Genomic DNA, 20640 nt, shown 5'->3' with positions numbered 1-20640 from the left:
CAATCTACAATGTAAATAGTCATGAAAATAAAGAAAACGCATTGAATGAGAAGATGTGTCCAAATGTTTGGCCTGTACTGTGTGTGTGTGTGTGTGTATATATATATATATATATATATATATATATATATATATATATATATATATATATATATATATATATATATACCGTATTTTCCGCACCATAAGCCGCACCTAAAAACCACAATTTTTGTCAAAAGCAGACAGTGCGGCTAATAACCCGGTGCGCCTTATATATGGATTAATATTCATATTTATTTTCATAAGGTTTAGGTCTCGCAACTACGGTAAACAGTCGCCATCTTTTTTCCCCGTAAAAGAGGAAGCGCTTCTTCTTCTACGGTAAGCAACCGCCCCCATAGAAGAGGAAGCGCTTCTTCTTCTACTGTAAGCAACCGCCAAGGTGAGCACCCGCCCCCGGAGAAGAAGAAGCTCGCGGATATTTAATTTCATTTGTTTTTCTGTAAAGACAACAAAATGTCTCCTACTAAGAGACACTCGTACAAGGTTCCACTGACTTTTGATATTCATGTGAACCGCACTGTGGATACAACGGGAGCACGTACGGTGAATATTCGCACCACAGGGAATGAGAAGTCGTCCTACTGTGGTTCTAGCTTGCCATGCTAACGGCCAGAAACTTCCACCCACGGTGATATTCAAAAGGAAGACCTTGCCAAAAGAGAACTTTCCAGCCGGCGTCATCATAAAAGCTAACTCGAAGGGATCGGATGGATGAAGAAAAGATGAGCGAGTGGTTGATAGACGTTTACGCGAAGACACCGGGTGACTTTTTTCACGCAGCGCCGTTCCTGTTGATCTACGACTGCATGCGCGTCCACATCACAGATGGTGTCAAAAAACAAGTGAAGCACACCGAAGAAGAATAATTCGAGGGATTTGTAGATGAGTAATAACTTCAGAAAGTGAGCTTTAAATGTTTATTTTGTGTGTTGTGTGACACTAACGTATGAGCAACGTTGAGTTATTGATGTTGCTATTGCTCTGCACTATTTTGAGTGTTACTATTTTTGTGATTGCACATTTGCACATTACATTTTGGGAGTGAACAGAGTTGTTAGAACGCTGGTTTGTAATATATTATTAAAGTTTGACTGACCTATCTGACTGTTTTGTTGACATTCCCTTTAGCGTAGCGTAGGTGCGGCTAATAGCACGGGGCGGCTAACAGGTAAACAAAGTTTTGAAATATGCCGTTCATTAAACGTGCGGCTAATAACACGGGGCGCCTTATGGTGCGGAAAATACGGTATATATATATATATATATATATATACACACACACACACGTTAGGTCAGGAAAAATACAGAGGCTATTTCATCCTTACAAGCCTTATTATAATAAATAATAATCAATAAAATCCCCTGAAGAGCAGGCAAACCTGCGAAACAGGCTTGTAGGGATGAAATAGCCTCTGTTTTTTCCTGATCTAACGTATATTCCGCTCTACCCCGGTATTGATCACTGTATAACGGATAAACCACAGAAACCTCGACTATATATATATATATATATATATATATATATATATATATATATATATTAGTGTATGTATTAGGGGTGTGGGAAAAAATCGATTCGAATTTGAATCGTGATTCTCACGTTGTGCGATTCAGAATCGATTATCATTTAAAAAAAATCGATTTTAATTTTTTAGTATTTTTTATTTTAATTTTTTTAATTAATGAATCCAACAAAACAATACACAGCAATACCATAACAATGCAATCCAATTCCAAAACCAAACCCGACCCAGCATCCTCCCCCAGTGGGGGAGGATGCCAGACAGACCTGGCAGGCCCAAACACATTGTGAGGGTTTGCTGGGAAGGCCGGGCAGAGTCTCCTGTCAGAGAGAGTTTCAATTCCCACCTCCGGAAGAACTTTGAACATGTCACGAGGGAGGTGCTGGACATTGAGTCCGAGTGGACCATGTTCCGTACCTCTATTGTCGAGGCGGCCGATTGAAGCTGTGGCCGCAAGGTAGTTGGTGCCTGTCGTGGGGGTAATCCCAGAGCCCGCTGGTGGACACCAGCGGTGAGGGATGCCATCAAGCTGAAGAAAGAGTCCTATCGGGCTCTTTTGGCTCATAGAACTCCGGAGGCAGCACACAGGCCAAGCGGTGTGCGGCTTCAGCGGTCGCGGAGGCAAAAACTCGGACATGGGAGGAGTTCGGGGAAGCCATGGAAAACGATTTCCGGATGGCTTCGAAGCGATTCTGGACCACCATCCGCCGCCTCAGGAAGGGGAAGCAGTGCAATGTCAACACCGTGTATGGTGGGGATGGTGTTCTGCTGACCACGACTGCGGATGTTGTGGATCGGTGGAGGGAATACTTCGAAGACCTCCTCAATCCTACCAGCACATCTTCCTATGAGGAAACAGTGCCTGGGAAATCTGTGGTGGGCTCTCCTATTTCTGGGGCTGAGGTTACCGAGGTAGTTAAAAAGCTCCTCGGTGGTAAGGCCCCGGGGGTGGATGAGAGCCGCCCGGAGTTCCTTAAGGCTCTGGATGCTGTGGCGGTGTCGTGGTTGACAAGACTCTGCAACATCGCGTGGACATCGGGGGCGGTACCTCTGGATTGGCAGACCGGGGTGGTGGTTCCTCTCTTTAAGAAGGGGAACCAGAGGGTGTGTTCCAACTATCGTGGGATCACACTCCTCAGCCTTCCCGGTAAGGTCTATTCAGGTGTACTGGAGAGGAGGCTACGCCGGATAGTCGAACCTCGGATTCAGGAGGAACAGTGTGGTTTTTGTCCTGGTCGTGGAACTGTGGACCAGCTCTATACTCTCGGCAGGGTCCTTGAGGGTGCATGGGAGTTTGCCCAACCAGTCTACATGTGCTTTGTGGACTTGGAGAAGGCATTCGACCGTGTCCCTCGGGAAGTCCTGTGGGGAGTGCTCAGAGAGTATGGGGTAACAGACTAAGCACCTCCAAGTTCGAGTCCATGGTTCTCGCCCGGAAAAGGGTGGAGTGCCATCTCCAGGTTGGGGAGGAGATCATGCCCCAAGTGAAGGAGTTCAAGTACCTCGGAGTCTTGATCACGAGTGAGGGAAGAATGGATCGTGAGATCGACAGGCGGATCGGTGCGGCGTCTTCAGTAATGCGGACGCTGTATCGATCCGTTGTGGTGAAGAAGGAGCTGAGCCGGAAGGCAAAGCTCTCAACTTACCGATCGATCTACGTTCCCATCCTCACCTATGGTCATGAGCTTTGGGTCATGACCGAAAGGACAAGATCACGGGTACAAGCGGCCGAAATGAGTTTCCTCCGCCGGGTGGCGGGCTCTCCCTTAGAGATAGGGTGAGAAGCTCTGTCATCCGGGAGGAGCTCAAAGTAAAGCCACTGCTCCTCCACATCGAGAGGAGCCAGATGAGGTGGTTCGGGCATCTGGTCAGGATGCCACCCGAACGCCTCCCTAGGGAGGTGTTTCAGGCACGTCCGACCGGTAGGCGGCCACGGCGAAGACCCAGGACCCGTTGGGAAGACTATCTCTCCCGGCTGGCCTGGGAACGCCTCGGGATCCCCCGGGAGGAGCTGGACGAAGTGGCTGGGGAGAGGGAAGTCTGGGCTTCCCTGCTTAGGCTGCTGCCCCCGCGACCCGACCTCGGATAAGCGGAAGATGATGGATGGATATATATATAAACAGTATATATATGTGTGTGTGTATATATATATATATATATATATATATATATATATATATATATATATATATATATATATATATATATATATATATATATATATATATATACACACTTATGTATATATATACTGTATGTATATAATATATATATATACATACTTATGTATATATATATACTGTATGTATATAATATATATATGTGTACATATGTATGTATATATATATACTGTATTAATATATATATACATATATATACATATATATATACACACATATATATATATATATATACACACATATATATATACACACATATATATATACATATATATATATATACATATATATATACATACATATATATATATATATATACATATATATATACATATATATATACATATATATATATATATACATATACATATATATATACATATACATACATATATATATACATATACATATATATATATATATATACATATATATATATACATACATATATATATATACATACATATATATATATATATATATATATATATATATATATATACATATACATATATATATACATATATATATACATATACATATATATATACATATATATATATACATATACATATATATATATACATATATATATATATATATATATACATATATATATATATACATATACATACATATACATACATATATACATACATATATATATACATATATATACCTATATATACATATATATATACATATATATATATATACTGTATTAATATATATATATATATATATATATATATATATATATATATATATATATATATATATATATATATATATATATATATATATATATATATATATATATATATATATATATATATATATATATATATATATATACACATACATATATATATACACATATACAGTATATACATATACACATTTATATACACACACACACACACACACACACAGTTTGGGGCATCTACATCAACAATATGATTTGCCTGAATGGCTGGACAGGACATCCATCCATCCATTTTCTACCGCTTGTCCCTTTTTGGGTCGCGGGGTGTGCTGGAGCCAATCTCAGCTGCATTCGGGCGGAAGGCGGACAGGACAGATTTTTTTTATTTGAGACAACCCGCAGGTCAGATTGTGGACGCTGACAAGCTGGACCTGGGCTTGACCGCAACTCCAATTCCATCTGTTTTCATGATCATTTATCATTCATAAGTGTTGAGTAGCTATATATTTAATAATTCAAAATGTTTTTTTTTGTATGTAAACAATGTTATATGGGGCGGAATGTGCCATCAATAGGCATTTTTAAGGACCGTTGTTCAATGTCCCTTGTTTGTAGGGGATGGACTCTACTGTAAATGACAAGTTATGTTATCAAAGATCTATTTACATTTTTATCCTCAATTGCAAGTTCACTAAATTGTTCGGAATGTTCGACAGATCTTCCCCCGTCGGTTTCCTTCTTGCCACGTGCTGCCGTGTGCTTGGGGACCCGACATCATCTCCCAATGTCATTAGTGGCAAAGTCTCCTTCAAGGGATGTGTTGAAACGGAGCACTTGGATGTGCTTTGAAGTGCCGGAGCATTTGAATCATTTAGCGAGGAAGAGGATGCTGGGAGGCTTGTTAAACTGCACTGTTTAGCAGCAGGCAGTCCAAGGGCTGGGCTGGGCAGGGGGCTGTTATAGGCACAGTTTGTAATTGAAGGTTTGGTGATCAAATATAAGATATTGTTAATGAGAGAATGAATAAGGATGCCAGCAGGTATGTTTTCATATTCCGGCTAATAACTCATAGCTAACTACAGAAGCTGCAAAGGAAAAAGCAGATAGTGTTCTGCCTCCCTTTGGGGTTTCATGCAATCAGCTTGTTTGAGGCTCAAAGACGAATGCCACATCACAGTCCATGTATATTATCTACTTAATGCTGCCAACTGTGTCTCGTATCCAACCGAAATGGGACACATTTTGTCCCGTGGGCCTACAGTAGTACCTCATCCTCTACTTACAAGCTTAATCGGTTCTGTGATGACGCTCTTAACCAGAAATACTTGTTTCTCAATTTAACGTCTCTAATTAAAATGAACTGGAATGTGCTTGGCCCCACAATGGCTTTTGAAAATAAAAACAAACTTGTCGATAAGAAATATTGCATAAAAAAAATACAGAACTACAGTAGTTATTTTTGGTAATTTATTAATAATGTAAAAGCCAAATTACATTAATTTATTTTCTTTTGTTATTTTACATGCCAAAAATAGGGTCTCGTATGTTTTACTCCAAAGCTGGCAAATAATTCAATTCGGTTAGAGTCAAATCATATCGATCAACTAAAAATGGAAAATAACAAATGTAATACAGTTGTCCCTCGTCAAATCGTGCTACACATCTTGCGGATTCACCATACTAGATTAAAAGAAGGAAAACTGTCCAAAGCAGCATCGGTCTAAAATCCCTCCTCATCTTACAAACCCCGTTTCCATATGAGTTGGGAAATTGTGTTAGATGTAAATACAAACGGAATACAATGATTTCCAAATCATTTTCAACCCATATTCAGTTGAATATGCTACAAAGACAACATATTTGATGTTCAAACTGATAAACATTTTTTTTTTTGTGCAAATAATCATTAACTTTAGAATTTGATACCAGCAACACGTGACAAAGAAGTTGGGAACGGTGGCAATAAATACTGATAAAGTTGAGGAATGCTCATCAAACACTTATTTGGAACATCCCACAGGTGAACAGGCAAATTGGGAACAGGTGGGTGCCATGATTGGGTATAAAAGTAGATTCCATGAAATGCTCAGTCATTCACAAGCAAGGATGGGGCGAGGGTCACCACTTTGTCAACAAATGCGTGAGCAAATTGTTGAACAGTTTAAGAAAAACCTTTCTCAACCAGCTATTGCAAGGAATTTAGGGATTTCACCATCTACGGTCCGTAATATCATCAAAGGGTTCAGAGAATCTGGAGAAATCACTGCACGTAAGCAGCTAAGCCTGTGACCTTCGATCACTCAGGCAGTACTGCATCAACAAGCGACATCAGTGTGTAAAGGATATCACCACATGGGCTCAGGAACACTTCAGAAACCCACTGTCAGTAACTACAGTTGGTCGCTACATCTGTAAGTGCAAGTTAAAACTCTCCTATGCAAGGCGAAAACCGTTTATCAACAACACCCAGAAACGTCGTCGGCTTCGCTGGGCCTGAGCTCATCTAAGATGGACTGATACAAAGTGGAAAAGTGTTCTGTGGTCTGACAAGTCCACATTTCAAATTGTTTTTGGGAACCGTGGACGTCGTGTCCTCCGGACCAAAGAGGAAAAGAACCATCCGGATTGTTATAGGCGCAAAGTTGAAAAGTCAGCATCTGTGATGGTATGGGGGTGTATTAGTGACCAAGACATGGGTAACTTACACATCTGTGAAGGCGCCATTAATGCTGAAAGGTACATACAGGTTTTGGAGCAACATATGTTGCCATCCAAGCAACATTACCATGGACGCCCCTGCTTATTTCAGCAAGACAATGCCAAGCCACGTGTTACATCAACGTGGCTTCATAGTAAAAGAGTGCGGGTACTAGACTGGCCTGCCTGTAGTCCAGACCTGTCTCCCATTGAAAATGTGTGGCGCATTATGAAGCCTAAAATACCACAACGGAGACCCCCGGACTGTTGAACAACTTAAGCTGTACATCAAGCAAGAATGGGAAATAATTCCACCTGAGAAGCTTAAAAAATGTGTCTCCTCAGTTCCCAAACGTTTACTGAGTGTTGTTAAAAGGAAAGGCCATGTAACACAGTGGTGAACATGCCCTTTCCCAACTACTTTGGCACGTGTTGCAGCCATGACATTCTAAGTTAATTATTATTTGCAAAAAAAAAAAAAGTTTATGAGTTTGAACATCAAATATCTTGTCTTTGTAGTGCATTCAATTGAATATGGGTTGAAAAGGATTTGCAGATCATTGTATTTTGTTTATATTTACATCTAACACAATTTCCCAACTCATATGGAAACGGGGTTTGTAGAACTCACGCCAGCGAGTGAAAGCCGGCCTATGTTGGCTCTCTTTTTCTTTTGTCTCCTCAAACAAAACTTTGTTCTTTTTTGTTGTTGTTGTTTTGCAGCTTCAGCCATGATAGCAGTAATTCTAAATAAGAAATACAAAAATAATATAATAAAACCGACTTTCGTCTTTGTAATGAATGGGAAAAGGGGAAGTGACGTATGCTGTAAAGCAGGCAGGGATCCTACGCCTTTACTCAAAGAGGCTTAGTGCCAGGGAAAGCAATATAGATCCCCTCAGGCCATGACACAGGTGTCATTCAACTAGTGTAAGTCGACGTATCATCCCTAAAGTCATGAAAATATTTTATGAAGGTTGAACAGTTACTTAGTGCTGCTTTAATGACAACATCAATTTCTTTTGATTGCTTAAAGTTGACCACTAGTTGCTCCGATGAAGCAGAATCCCGTTCATCTGGTTCTCCTGTCCACTTCTCTAACATAGGATCGAGGATGGATGCGCAGCCCTGCAATGATGATGTTATTCTGTCCTTTATACTGATCCGTCTCCTCCTTGATATTCTCGAAGTTGGTGTTATTTTGTAGCAACTGTTGCCGCAATGCTGCATTCTCCTCTTGCGGGACTTTCAATTCCTGCCTCGCTGCTGTTGTTGTTCCTTGTTGTAGGACTTTCACCGCATGTCTTACTGCTGTGGAGTCCTCCTGCAGGACTATCGTCTCTTTTCTCACCGCTGTGGTTTCCTCTCTGAGAATCTTCACCTCCTTCCTGAACCTCTTCATGTCTTCAAGAAATGCCGTTCTCAAGTTGTCTGTTGTCAATTGTAGCGCGCGGTTATCTGATTGTTCCGCCCTATAATCTGATCTTGCTGCTGCCTGGCAACTTTAATTATTCTTTCTTTGCAATACTTTGTAGAGCTGCAAAGTTATTTGTTCACAATGCAAGATGTAATAAAAATCTTTATGCCAATTACTAACAGGTGCCTTGGGATTTCAGTCCGTATTACGGTAATCTAATGTTTATATTTTACAAGAAAGACCTAGCCTACCTCAGGACTATCAGGTTCTTACCACTGTGATTCACTGTCAATCACACACTAAGAATGAGAGAAACCGATGTGTCTTAGGGTGGATATTGAGCTGAGAAAGAACCCCTTGAGTGTAAACAGGCTTGTTTTGATTCGCAAAAAGTTTTTCTTCGAATAATGTTTCTGCTCACGACGCGCTTCCCACAAGTCCTTGGGTCTAAAAAGTCGTGGGAACTATAAAAAAAAAATTGACAAGCCAAACTGTACCCTTTTACCGACAGCTAACCTATACACTTAGAACAAGCACCAGGCGCTATGCAGTAGCTGAGGGTGACTCATTAGCGAAGGCGGCTTACTACACTGACTCTCTCACCCCTGCTGATAAACACGTACCCAGTGGAACCAGTGTGTATCCTATTAGAGTGTGGTCATCGTGCCAAGAAAAGACCCCTGAGGTTTGCACAGACTTTTTGATTAGGCAAAAATGACACGGTCAAAGAAGGCTCGTGTTACGAGAGCAACGTTCTACTCGGGTTGCATTTACTTTAGTAGTTCTGTACTCTGACCAGGAGGAAACATTTTTACCACCTGAGATGTAACGTCCATCCATCCATCCATCCATCTTCTTCCGCTTATCCGAGGTCGGGTCGCGGGGGCAGCAGCCTAAGCAGGGAAACCCAGACTTCCCTCTCCCCAGCCACTTCGTCCAGCTCTTCCCGGGGGATCCCGAGGCGTTCCCAGGCCAGCCGGGAGACATAGTCTTCCCAACGTGTCCTGGGTCTTCCCCGTGGCCTCCTACCGGTCGGACGTGCCCTAAACACCTCCCTAGGGAGGCGTTCGGGTGGCATCCTGACCAGATGCCCGAACCACCTCAACTGGCTCCTCTCGATGTGGAGGAGCAGCGGCTTTACTTTGAGCAGAGCTTCTCACCCTATCTCTAAGGCAGAGCCCCGTTACCCGGCGGAGGAAACTAATTTCGGCCGCTTGTACCCGTGATCTTGTCCTTTCGGTCATAACCCAAAGCTTATGACCATAGGTGAGGATGGGAACGTAGATCGACCGGTAAATTGAGAGCTTTGCCTTCCGGCTCAGCTCCTTCTTCACCACAACGGATCGATACAGCGTCCGCATTACTGAAGACGCCGCACCGATCCGCCTGTCGATCTCACGATCCACTCTTCCCTCACTCGTGAACAAGACTCCGAGGTACTTGAACTCCTCCACTTGGAGCAGGGTCTCCTCCCCAACCCGGAGATGGCACTCCCCCCTTTTCCGGGCGAGAACCATGGACTCGGACTTGGAGGTGCTGATTCTCATCCCAGTCGCTTCACACTCAGCTGCGAACCGATCCAGTGAGAGCTGAAGATCCTGGCCAGATGAAGCCATCAGGACCACATCATCTGCAAAAAGCAGAGACCTAATCCTGCAGCCACCAAACCGGATCTCCTCAACGCCTTGACTGCGCCTAGAAATTCTGTCCATAAAAGTTATGAACAGAATCTGTGACAAAGGGCAGCCTTGGCGGAGTCCAACCCTCACTGGAAACGTGTCCGACTTACTGCCGGCAATGCGGACCAAACTCTGGCACTGATCATACAGGGAGCGGACCGCCACAATCAGACAGTCCGATACCCCATACTCTCTGAGCACTCCCCACAGGACTTCCCGATGCTGTAACGTAAAGAATATAAATAATGAAAATATGTCAGAGATTCTCTGATAGAATATAATTAATTTTGAGAATGAACGCGAGCACCTGTGTAAATATGTCATGTTTCATAGTAGGGCTGTACGGTATACCGGTATTAGTATAGTACCGCGATACTAATGAATCATATTCGGTTCTATACCGCCTCTGAAAAGTACCGGTCCGCAACCCCTTCCGCACACCTGTCGTTGTCATGTTGTGTCATTGCTGGTTTATGAGCAGACGAGCATGTTCGGCAGCGCACAATCACGGAGTACAGTGTTTCCCATAAACTGCCAAGATACCTGTGGCGGTGGGGGCGTGACTATGGGCGTGGTCACCATGACATAATCGATTAATTTGCATAATTTACTACAATGATATGATTTTCTCTAAAAAGGCTAAAAAAATGTATACTTACTAATTAATAATAAGTTTTGTTTTAAACGTCCTTCCATCCATCCATCCATCCATCCATTTTACAATATAATTACAACAGTTTATGTACATATTTATATACAGATTTGAACAATAAGTTATTCACTGAAATATATTTATAAATTGTGGTTCTTACAAAAAATATATTTTATAAAATATAAAAGCCAAAATGTCTTTTAAAGCTCTGCCCCTTTAATTAGTGCATACTAAATAATTTAACTTTAGCCTACTACTACAACCATATTATTTACCAGCAACATAAAGTGAAACAGAAGCAGAGGTGTCCTGCCACAGTCAGTAACAAAAAAACAGAAAACAGTAGTGGTCAAATACAAATAAGGCAACAAGAGAAGTATCCTACACTTCTCTTTTGTAAAGTAAATCTGAATAGCCGATATGGGCATCTACATCAACTATATGATTTGTGGCGGACGTAATTCTTTCGTGGCGAGCCGCCACAAATAAATGAATGTGTGGGAAACACTGGAGTACTTACAAACAGACACAGTGTGTAGACAGAAAAGGGAGAACGGACGCATTTTGGCTTAAAAACCAACGATAAAGGTGAAGTTATAACACTGAAACGCCCACAGGAAGAGGTGCTTTAAGACATGGCTAGCTAGCTAGCGGCTAAAGTCCAGCCCCAGTCTGCAGTGTTTTAGCTACTTCTAAATCACTAATCCTCGTCTCCATGTCGACAAATAAAGTATGTTTCTTACAAGTATCATCCCTGCAGGACACAAGGAATAGCTAAACATGCTTCACTACACACCGTAGCTCACCGGCGTTAAAATGTAAACAAACACCATTGGTGGATCTACACCTAACATCCACTGTAATGATATCAAGTACAGGCACTTATCTAGTCGATACTACCATGATGACATCGATATTTTTTGGCATCTTTCGTTTTTAAAAAATGTATATTATGTTTATAAACTCCCTGGACACATGAAGACTTTGAATATGACCAATGTATGATCCTGTAACGACTTGGTATCGGATTGATACCCAAATTTGTGGTATCATCCAAAACTAATGTAAAGTATCCGAACAACAGAAGAATAAATGATTATTACATTTTAACAGATGTGCAGATAGAACATGTTAAAAGAGAAAGTAAGCAGATATTAACAGTAAATGAACAAGTAGATTAATAATTTATTTTATACCACTTGTCCTTAATAATTTTGACAAAGTAATAGAATGGAAAATGACACAATATGTTACTGCATACGTCAGCAGACTAATTAGGAGCCTTTGTTTATTTACTTACTACTAAAAGACAAGTTGTCTTGTATGTTCAGTATTTTATTAAAGGACAAACTTGCAATAAGAAACATGTTTAATGTACCTTAATATTGTTTGTTAAAATAAAGCCAATAATGCAATTTTGTGTGGCCCCTTTATTTAGAAAAGTATCGAAATGTATCGAAATAATTTTGGTACCGGTACCAAAATATTGGTATCGGGACAACACTATTTGTGTGTTATAAGTTACTACATAGTATACACCTGAGGCTGATCGACATGTACAAAATAAAATGTGTTCAAAATTTAAGTTGTGGAGCCTAAAAACAAACTTACATTTAACTGTTATTTTTGGATGATTTTCACTTAACTTTTTGTTGGGTTTTGCCTACCATTTCCTGGTTTTGGTAGCCTGCGCTAACGTGATATCAGGTGTTTTGCTGCATAGGTGGGGTTGGTCTTCTCACTTTTGTTCCAGGGAGTCCACCTGCATGTGAACCAAGATCCATCCCTGAGGCAGCCTCCATCTGCTTATATGGTTCGGTTCAGCATTCAGTAGTTCGGGACCAGGTTGACTCTTAAACGTAATATTGGTTTTGAACGATTTGGAAGACAAAAGTTGTAGAAGTAGCTGATAGTCTTAAAATGCTTTTCAATGGTGCCTCAATTTACGGGTGCCCCAACATGAGGATTTTGAGGTAAGAGCAGTTTCTCAGATTTTTCTTATCCCGATATCACCCCCGTTTTATCCAGTCTTCATTGGCATCCCGTTAAATTCCGCATTGAGTTTAAAATTTTAATCCTGACATTCCGACATGGTGGGGCCCCTCAGTACATCACTGACTTGTTATACCCCTACTCTTCAGGGCGCAGCCTCCGGTCTTCAGGCCAGGGACTTCTAAAGATCCCGAAAACTTGTTTTAAAACCTGTAGAGACCTGGCATTCCGGGCTATAGCTCCCAGACTCTGGAACAATTTGCACCAGTCCCTTCGTGATCTTGACTGTGTTGAAACTTTTAAGAAACATTTGAAAACTTCTCTTTTTAGTAAAGCTTTTATTTAATGCACCTTTTACTATCATTTTTAATCCACTTTGTATCCTTTTTATGATGTTGCCCCTGTTGTTTTAAATTGAATTGTTTTACTTCACCTATGTTTTGTACAGCACTTTGTGATTTTATCTGTGAAAAGCGCTTTATAAATAAAATTTACTTACTTAAAGCTGCGAGCATACATTTGAGTTACGCTACTTGTTGGAGGAGCTGAACACCATAAAATCCACCCCAAAATATCCGTTATCACTTGCTCGTATTATCTTATAGCTATAGAGATCACCATAACTTTGTTTTCCAATCCCTGTAAACCATTGGCAGAGGTCCAGCTTGTACAGCTTTTCTGCCAAAATCTGTTGAGTCTTGCCCCTCCAACCACGGCTCGGCTTCCTGCCCACACTGGCCCTGGGCCTGGTGGTCTGTTGCTCCGCTATGCTCTGAACCGGCGGTGCCCTGATCGTTTAGTCCTGCTACTGCCCGGCATAACTAGGAATATCTGCTTTTTCAGCGCCATTTCAAGCTGATAGCCAGCAGCCACACTTATGGACATTGTTAACACTCCCAAAAACATTTTACATGGTAAAATTGTAGTGTTTTGGGGGGTAAAGTCAAGATAGGTTGATTGGCCCTAGTGTGTGAATGTGAGTGGGAATGTTGTCTGTCTATCTGTGTTGGCCCTGCGATGAGGTGGCAACTTGTCCAGGGTGTACCCCGCCTACCGCCCGAATGCAGCTGAGATAGGCTCCAGCCCCCCCCCCCCAAAAGGGACAAGCGGTAGAAAATAGATGGATGGATGGAAGTACGGATTGAATTGATTTCAATTCATTTCCCTGGGCCGCATTAATTTGAGATACAAGTGTTTTGTTATAAGGTCTCTCATAGAACCAATTAAGCTTGTAAGTTGAGGTACTATTGTACATGTGTTCGTTCTTGAAGTTATCCTTAGTTACATTTTTTATTTATCATATTTTCTATAAACAAACCCCGCCCACTCTGCCCCACTCTGTTCGTGCCCGGTTTGCAAAAGCGCAGATTCTAACCATTGGAATCATTTCTATCTATCCATCCATTTTCTAACGCTTGTCCCTTTCGGAGTCGCGGGGGTGGCTGGAGCCTATCCCAGCTGCATTCGGGTGGAAGGCAGTGTACACCTTGGACAAGTTGCCACATTTCTACAGTTTGAAAACATTAAAATGTTAATTATGTTGTATTATGCCCAGGTTGACCAGTTAACTGCCTTTTTTATGCTGTTTTGCAAGACCCGTGTCACGTGACTTCAAACTTGACACCTCATAGGCTGGTTCTGAGACAGGATCGATTGCTTCAGTCTTAATTTACCAAAAGCAGATCATTTTTCGACACTGAATTTTTCAGCACTGATTTTTTTACACTGAATTTTTATACACCGAATTTTTATACACTGAATTTCAAAACATTGAACTTTTAAACACACATTCTGCTAACAAATTTGTTTTCAGTGAAATTGTCAGCATATATTGATGTAAAAACATTCAAACGCAAAAAAATCGGGTAAATAAATGTCATGTCAAATAAAAGCTTTTGTAATAAAGACACAAATAACCCCAATAATTCTGACTGCATGCTCATATTTCATGCCAAATTACCACAAGATAGCATCAAGACAATGACCACGAGTGAACACATGCTGCGTAAAAAAGAACTATCATATTAATAAAACACAAACAGCTCACTTTTCCTTTCTTTTTGTCAACGTAGCTAAACACTAATTGTAAAGTGAATTATATTTAGCGCTTTTTCTTTAGTGACTCAAAGCGCCTTACATAGTGAAACCCAATATCTACATATTTTTCAGCTACATTTTAAACCAGTGTGGGTGGTGCTGGGAGCAGGTGGGTAAAGTGTCTTGCCCAAGGACACAACGGCAGTGACTCGGATGGCGTAAGCGGGGATCGAACGGTTTCGAGCTGTTTTAAATTAAGCAGGAAATATTTCTATGTAAGAATGTATTTTATTGTATTGTGTTATTTAGTTGTTCTGCACTAAAAACAATGATTGAACAATATTTTTGTTTAAGAAAAGTAGAAATAAAAAAAAGTGAAGCAAAACACACACACTGTCTAACGTTTGCAGTTAAATTGCTTCTGATCAACAGAAATGTGTGAAACAAATCTTTATTGGGTTACTTCTATATCGTATTGTGAGTATTTAATATCTTGAGTCCTATATGTATTCTTAGACTTAGACTGTATTGTATCGTGAGTTGACCATTTTTTTAATACACCTACTATGAAGTAATTTAGCACCAGGACAACACCTGAAAACTAATGCTGTCAATTTGTTTTCTACAATTCTCTTTCATGGTAATTTAATTACATGCCTATAAAAGACAGCATTAAAAAGTATTTGATGAGGTTGAGTTTCCATTTTACAGTGTCAGAGAGTCACTCTTGTTTGGTGTTTTTGGTTGATAATACTGAGTGGCTAATTTGTTTTCTGCAATGTTGGAAAATGTTACTTGTGTCAAATAAAATGCATTATAGTTCTGCTCAGGGCTAACTCTTCTCACTGGCCGCAATCAAGCTGCCATTAGTGTGTCTTTTGTTGGTACAAAGAACATATTTCAGGGGAAACCAAGGACATATCAGACAACCTGATTCCAGACAGCAATTACAAAAATATTAGCAACATTTTTCACTGCCTTGCCTTCACTGCCAAGGAATCTAACCACAAAGCCTCCAGAAAAGGTCCTCCGTGCACACCAAGACCGATTTTTTATTTATTTAAATGAAGCGTTCCCCAACAATACGTCTGCCTACAAAATATCCCCTTAGCCTTCTTCCATGCTCTGTTTTACCGCAGTTCATTAGGACTGCTCGTAACTTGCAGACTGTGTATTGGATGTTACAGAAGGTCAGTGCAGGAATCTATGAAAATACAAGCAGGAGAGAAAAGCCACAAGGAAACGTGCGCAATATTTCTGCACGACACTGCACAATAACCTCTGATGCAAATCACATGAGGCAAATTTAATTCTGTCTGTCTTATTGAGAAACAGCGTGCCAGTCTGATTACCCTCTGCAGCGTGCAATATTACATTAATCCTACTCTAAATGACACACTTTGTATGTAAAACCCAACTACCTCAAGCACCCATGTATCATTACACAACATCAGTCCCAACAATGGCTCCATAAAAAAAATACAAAAAAATCATATTGAGCAAATGTTTTTTGGGGGCCTCTGACTTGGAATTGTCCGAAAAGAAAGTGAGTAACGCACGGCAAGTACTATAAAGATACACTATATTGCCAAAAGTCAGTGTTTCCCACACATTCATTTATTTGTGGCGGCCCGCCACGAAAGAATTCCGTCCGCCAAAAATAGATTTTACGGCTTTTTTTTTTGTTTTTTTTTTGTCCTGTCCAGCTTCTCAGGCAAATCATATAGTTGATGTAGATGCCCATATAGGCTGTTTAGATTTACTTTACAAAAGAGAAGTGTAGGATACTTCTCTTGTTGCCTTATTTGTATTTGACCACTACTGTTTTCTGTTTATTTGTTACCGGGTACTCCGGCTTCCTCCCACCTCCAAAGACATGCACCTGGGGATAGGTTGATTGGCAACACTAAATTGGCCCTAGTGTGTGAATGTTGTCCGTCTATCTGTGTTGGCCCTGCGATGAGGTGGCGACTTGTCCAGGGTGTACCCCGCCTTCCGCCCAATTGTAGTTGAGATAGGCTCCCGCGACCCCGAAGGGAATAAGCGGTAGAAAATGGATGGATGGATGGATGTTACTGACTGTGGCAGGACACCTCTGCCTCTGTTTCACTTTATGTTGCTGGTAAATAATATGGTTGTAGTAGTAGGCTAAAGTTAAATTATTTAGTATGCACTAATTAAAGGGGCAGAGCTTTAAGAGACATTTTAGCTTTTATATTTTATAAGATATATTTTTTGTAAGAACCACAATTAATAAATATATTTCAGTGTATAACTTATTGTTCAAATCTGTATATAAATATGTACATAAAGTGTTGTAATTATATTGTAAAATGGATGGATGGATGGATGGATGGATGGACGTTTAAAACAAAACTGTTATTAATTAGAAAGTATACATTTTTTTAGCCTTTTTAGAGAAAATCATATCATTGTAGTAAATTATGCAAATTACTCGATGATGTCATGGTGACCACGCCCCCACCGCCACAGGTATCTAGGCAGTTTATGGGAAACACTGCAAAAGTATTTCGCCACCCATCACTTGGCCAGGCCACAGGTGTATAAAATCAAGCACTTAGGCATGGAGACTGTTTCTACAAACATTTGTGAAAGAATGGGCCGCTCTCAGGAGCTCAGTGATTTCCAGCGTGGAACTGTCATAGGATGCATGCCACCTGTGCAACAAATGCAGTCGTGAAATTTCCTCGCTTCTAAATATTCCAAAGTCAACTGTCGGCTTTATTATAAAATAATGGAAGAGTTGGGGAACAACAGCAACTCAGCCACGAAGTGGTAGGCCACGTAAACTGAGAGAGGAATCAGCGGATGCTGAAGCGCATAGTGCAAAGAGGTCGGCGACTTTCTGCACAGTCAGTTGCTACAGAGCTCCAAACTTCATGTGACCTTCCAATTAGCCCACGTACAGTACGCAGAGAGCTTCATGGAATGGGTTTCCATGGCCGAGCAGCTTCATCTTAGCCATACATCACCAAGTCCAATGCAAAGCGTCAGATGCAGTGGTGTAAAGCACGTCGCCACTGGACTCTAGAGTAGTGGAGACACCCTCTCTGGAGTGATGAATCACGCTTTTCCATCTGGCAATCTGATGGACGAGTCTGGGTTTGGAGGTTTCCAGGACAACGGTACATTTCGGACTGCTTTGTGCCGAGTGTGAAATTTGGTGGAGGAGGAATTATGGTGTGGGGTTGTTTTTCAGGAGTTGGGGTTGGCCCCTTAGTACCAGTGAAGGGAACTTTGAATGCTCCAGTATACCAAAACATTTTGGACAATTCTATGCTCCCAAACTTGTGGGAACCGTTTGGAGCAGGCCCCTTTCTCTTCCAACATGACTGTGCACCAGTGCACAAAGCAAGGTCCATAAAGAAATGGATGACATAGTCTGGTGTGGGTGAACTTGACTGGCCTGCACAGAGTCCGGACCTGAACCCAATAGAACACCTTTGGGATGAATTAGAACGGAGACTGAGAGCCAGGCCTTCTTGACCAACATCAGTGCGTGACCTCACCAATGCGCTTTTGGAAGAATGGTCGAACACTCCTATAAACACACTCCGCAAGCTTATAGGAAGGTCCTGGGTTGGATCCCAGGGTTCTGGGTTTTTCTGTGTGGAGTTTGCATTAACAGTTTAGTGGGTTGACTCCGGCTTCCTCCCACCTCCAAAAACATGTACCTGGGGATAGGTTGATTGGCCCTATGAATGTTGTCTGTCTGTGTTGGCCCTGCGATGACGGTGTACCCCGCATTCCACCAGAATGCAGCTGGGATAGGCTCCAGCCACCCCTGCGACCCCGAGAGGGACAAGCGATAAAAATGGATGGACGGATGGATTTATGTAGCACCCCTTATTGCAGTAACTTGTTTACTTCAGATGCAGTCAGTAGTCTTTTGTTTTACTTTTGTTATACTACTGGTGTTCCTCAAGGTTCCATTTTAGGTCTTCTAGCTATTCAACTGGTGGTTCACAAGTTCAGTTCAAAAAGTCAAAGAGATGAGCTCCGACAAGCTTTTTTGCACGAGGTCCTTAAAAACAGGAGAGCGCTCCTGTAACTCTGACAAAATAGACAACAATCAAATGTCTGTCGAGGAGGATGGTTCTACGGCGTATACAAAATAAGACTAATAGTGAAGGTAGAAACCTCACGGTCTTTAGCGTTCCGATAATTTGGTTAGACGCTTAGTGAATCTGTAATGCCAATGCTGCATATCTGTCCTTGATCTGGCCGTTTATAAATTCATCACCAGTGAAATCATACACTAAATACTCAGGGACTCAAATCCTCCAACTTTACGCACCAATACACCATGGACATTGAAATAATGGTACTAGGCTCAAATGATCCCAATCATAAAACACGTATTAACTGTACAGGCAGTGTTTTATTTTTCGTAACTGTTCATTCTTAACTGTTTTTCTCTTCTGAGGTTAGTCTCTCCACATGAATAATTAGCACAGCTCTGCACATATTTTTTCTGTTTACTTAACAAACGCAAACCACTTTCAGTTCAGATCAGTTTTGCGTGTGCAATCAAGTTTGCACATATTTAATACATGCAAACCTTTAATAAATCAGGCCCTTCGTATTGGATCTCAGTTGATTATGCAGCTGCCAGGAAAAGTGAACATAATAAAACATAACCCAGCTTTTATAGTTGCTTTTGCCGAACTAAACCATAAGTTCAAATGCTTTGCATTATTGACTTCATGTTGTGGACAAATCACAATAAGAGACACTTACCTGGTCTGCGTAGAAAAAGCCCAGAATCGCTATGGCCAGCTGGGTGAGGAAAACCAAAGTCAGACTGAAGGAGAACTGAAAGCAGAAAAGACGGAAGTGACAAAACAAAACTGACGGATTTGTCAATACAGAGGAGATGAAAGACCTCGTCTAGGATTAAATTGAAGCTATCTGAATGAGACAGCAGCTATAGCGTCAATATTTGTGATGTGTCAGGTATGAATGTTACTGTTTTGAGGAGGCAAATGTTTTCTCGGAGGGCTCCAACACAGCCACAGAAAGTGATGAAGAACATGACCACCCCCACTACAATTAGGATGACAGCTGGGTCGATCAGGAACGTGTCCCGCACCGTGTCTGGCGAAAAGACAGAAACCGGATAGACCCTGGTTATAGACAGCAGCACTTTGTTATTTCCACACACTACTCTCACTCGCTCTTTTTTTTGCAAGCATGCACGCAGACCATGTTTCATTCTAGCTCTTTCTCTCTGTGCATGAGATTTGTTCAGGGTTAGGAAGGACAAGTGCAATCAGTGAAATGAATCCAGGTCAATCTTTTTTTTTTCCCCGCCTATCAAGTGCATATGAAATAGTATCTGAATGAAATACAAAAACTGCTGCAGGCAGTCAAGAGAAAAACATTACTGAGGCATGTCAGATTTTTACGATCTCATTCTTATTTGAAAGTTGTGAATTATATATTGTGGACCTCAGCTAACTGAACAAACTTCAATGCAACATATTAAAATGAAAGATGTATTGTCAAGTTCGCCACAATAATGTAGTACCTCAACCCATCCATCAGTGTTGGCACAGTGTTAACACACTTATTGTGTCTTTCTACGCATTGAAAGAGACGTTTTGTTTACCGCATTTACCGAACTATAGAGTTGAGTTTACCTGCCTCAATGCTTTCAAGGAGTTGGAAGGGGTGAAATTGGTTTTAAAT

General features: G+C 41.1%; 1 protein-coding gene across 1 annotated transcript in view; it reads right to left on the bottom strand.

The window, feature by feature from the left end:
• LOC133645507 (tetraspanin-33-like) overlaps window positions 1-20046 on the bottom strand; it is a gene marked incomplete at its 5' end in the record, with an annotated part of 21183 nt that extends 1137 nt beyond the window's left edge. The window contains 2 exons of the mRNA XM_062040340.1: window positions 19690-19764; window positions 19919-20046. Coding sequence (XP_061896324.1) covers window positions 19690-19764; window positions 19919-20046 — 203 coding nt within the window. The remainder of the gene's footprint in view (window positions 1-19689; window positions 19765-19918) is intronic.
• Between the last annotated feature and the right edge of the window lie 594 nt (window positions 20047-20640).

The sequence above is a fragment of the Entelurus aequoreus genome, unplaced genomic scaffold (genome assembly GCF_033978785.1).
Source record: "Entelurus aequoreus isolate RoL-2023_Sb unplaced genomic scaffold, RoL_Eaeq_v1.1 HiC_scaffold_278, whole genome shotgun sequence".
Classification (NCBI taxonomy): domain Eukaryota; kingdom Metazoa; phylum Chordata; class Actinopteri; order Syngnathiformes; family Syngnathidae; genus Entelurus; species Entelurus aequoreus.
This window is presented reverse-complemented; position numbering and strand designations above follow the sequence as displayed.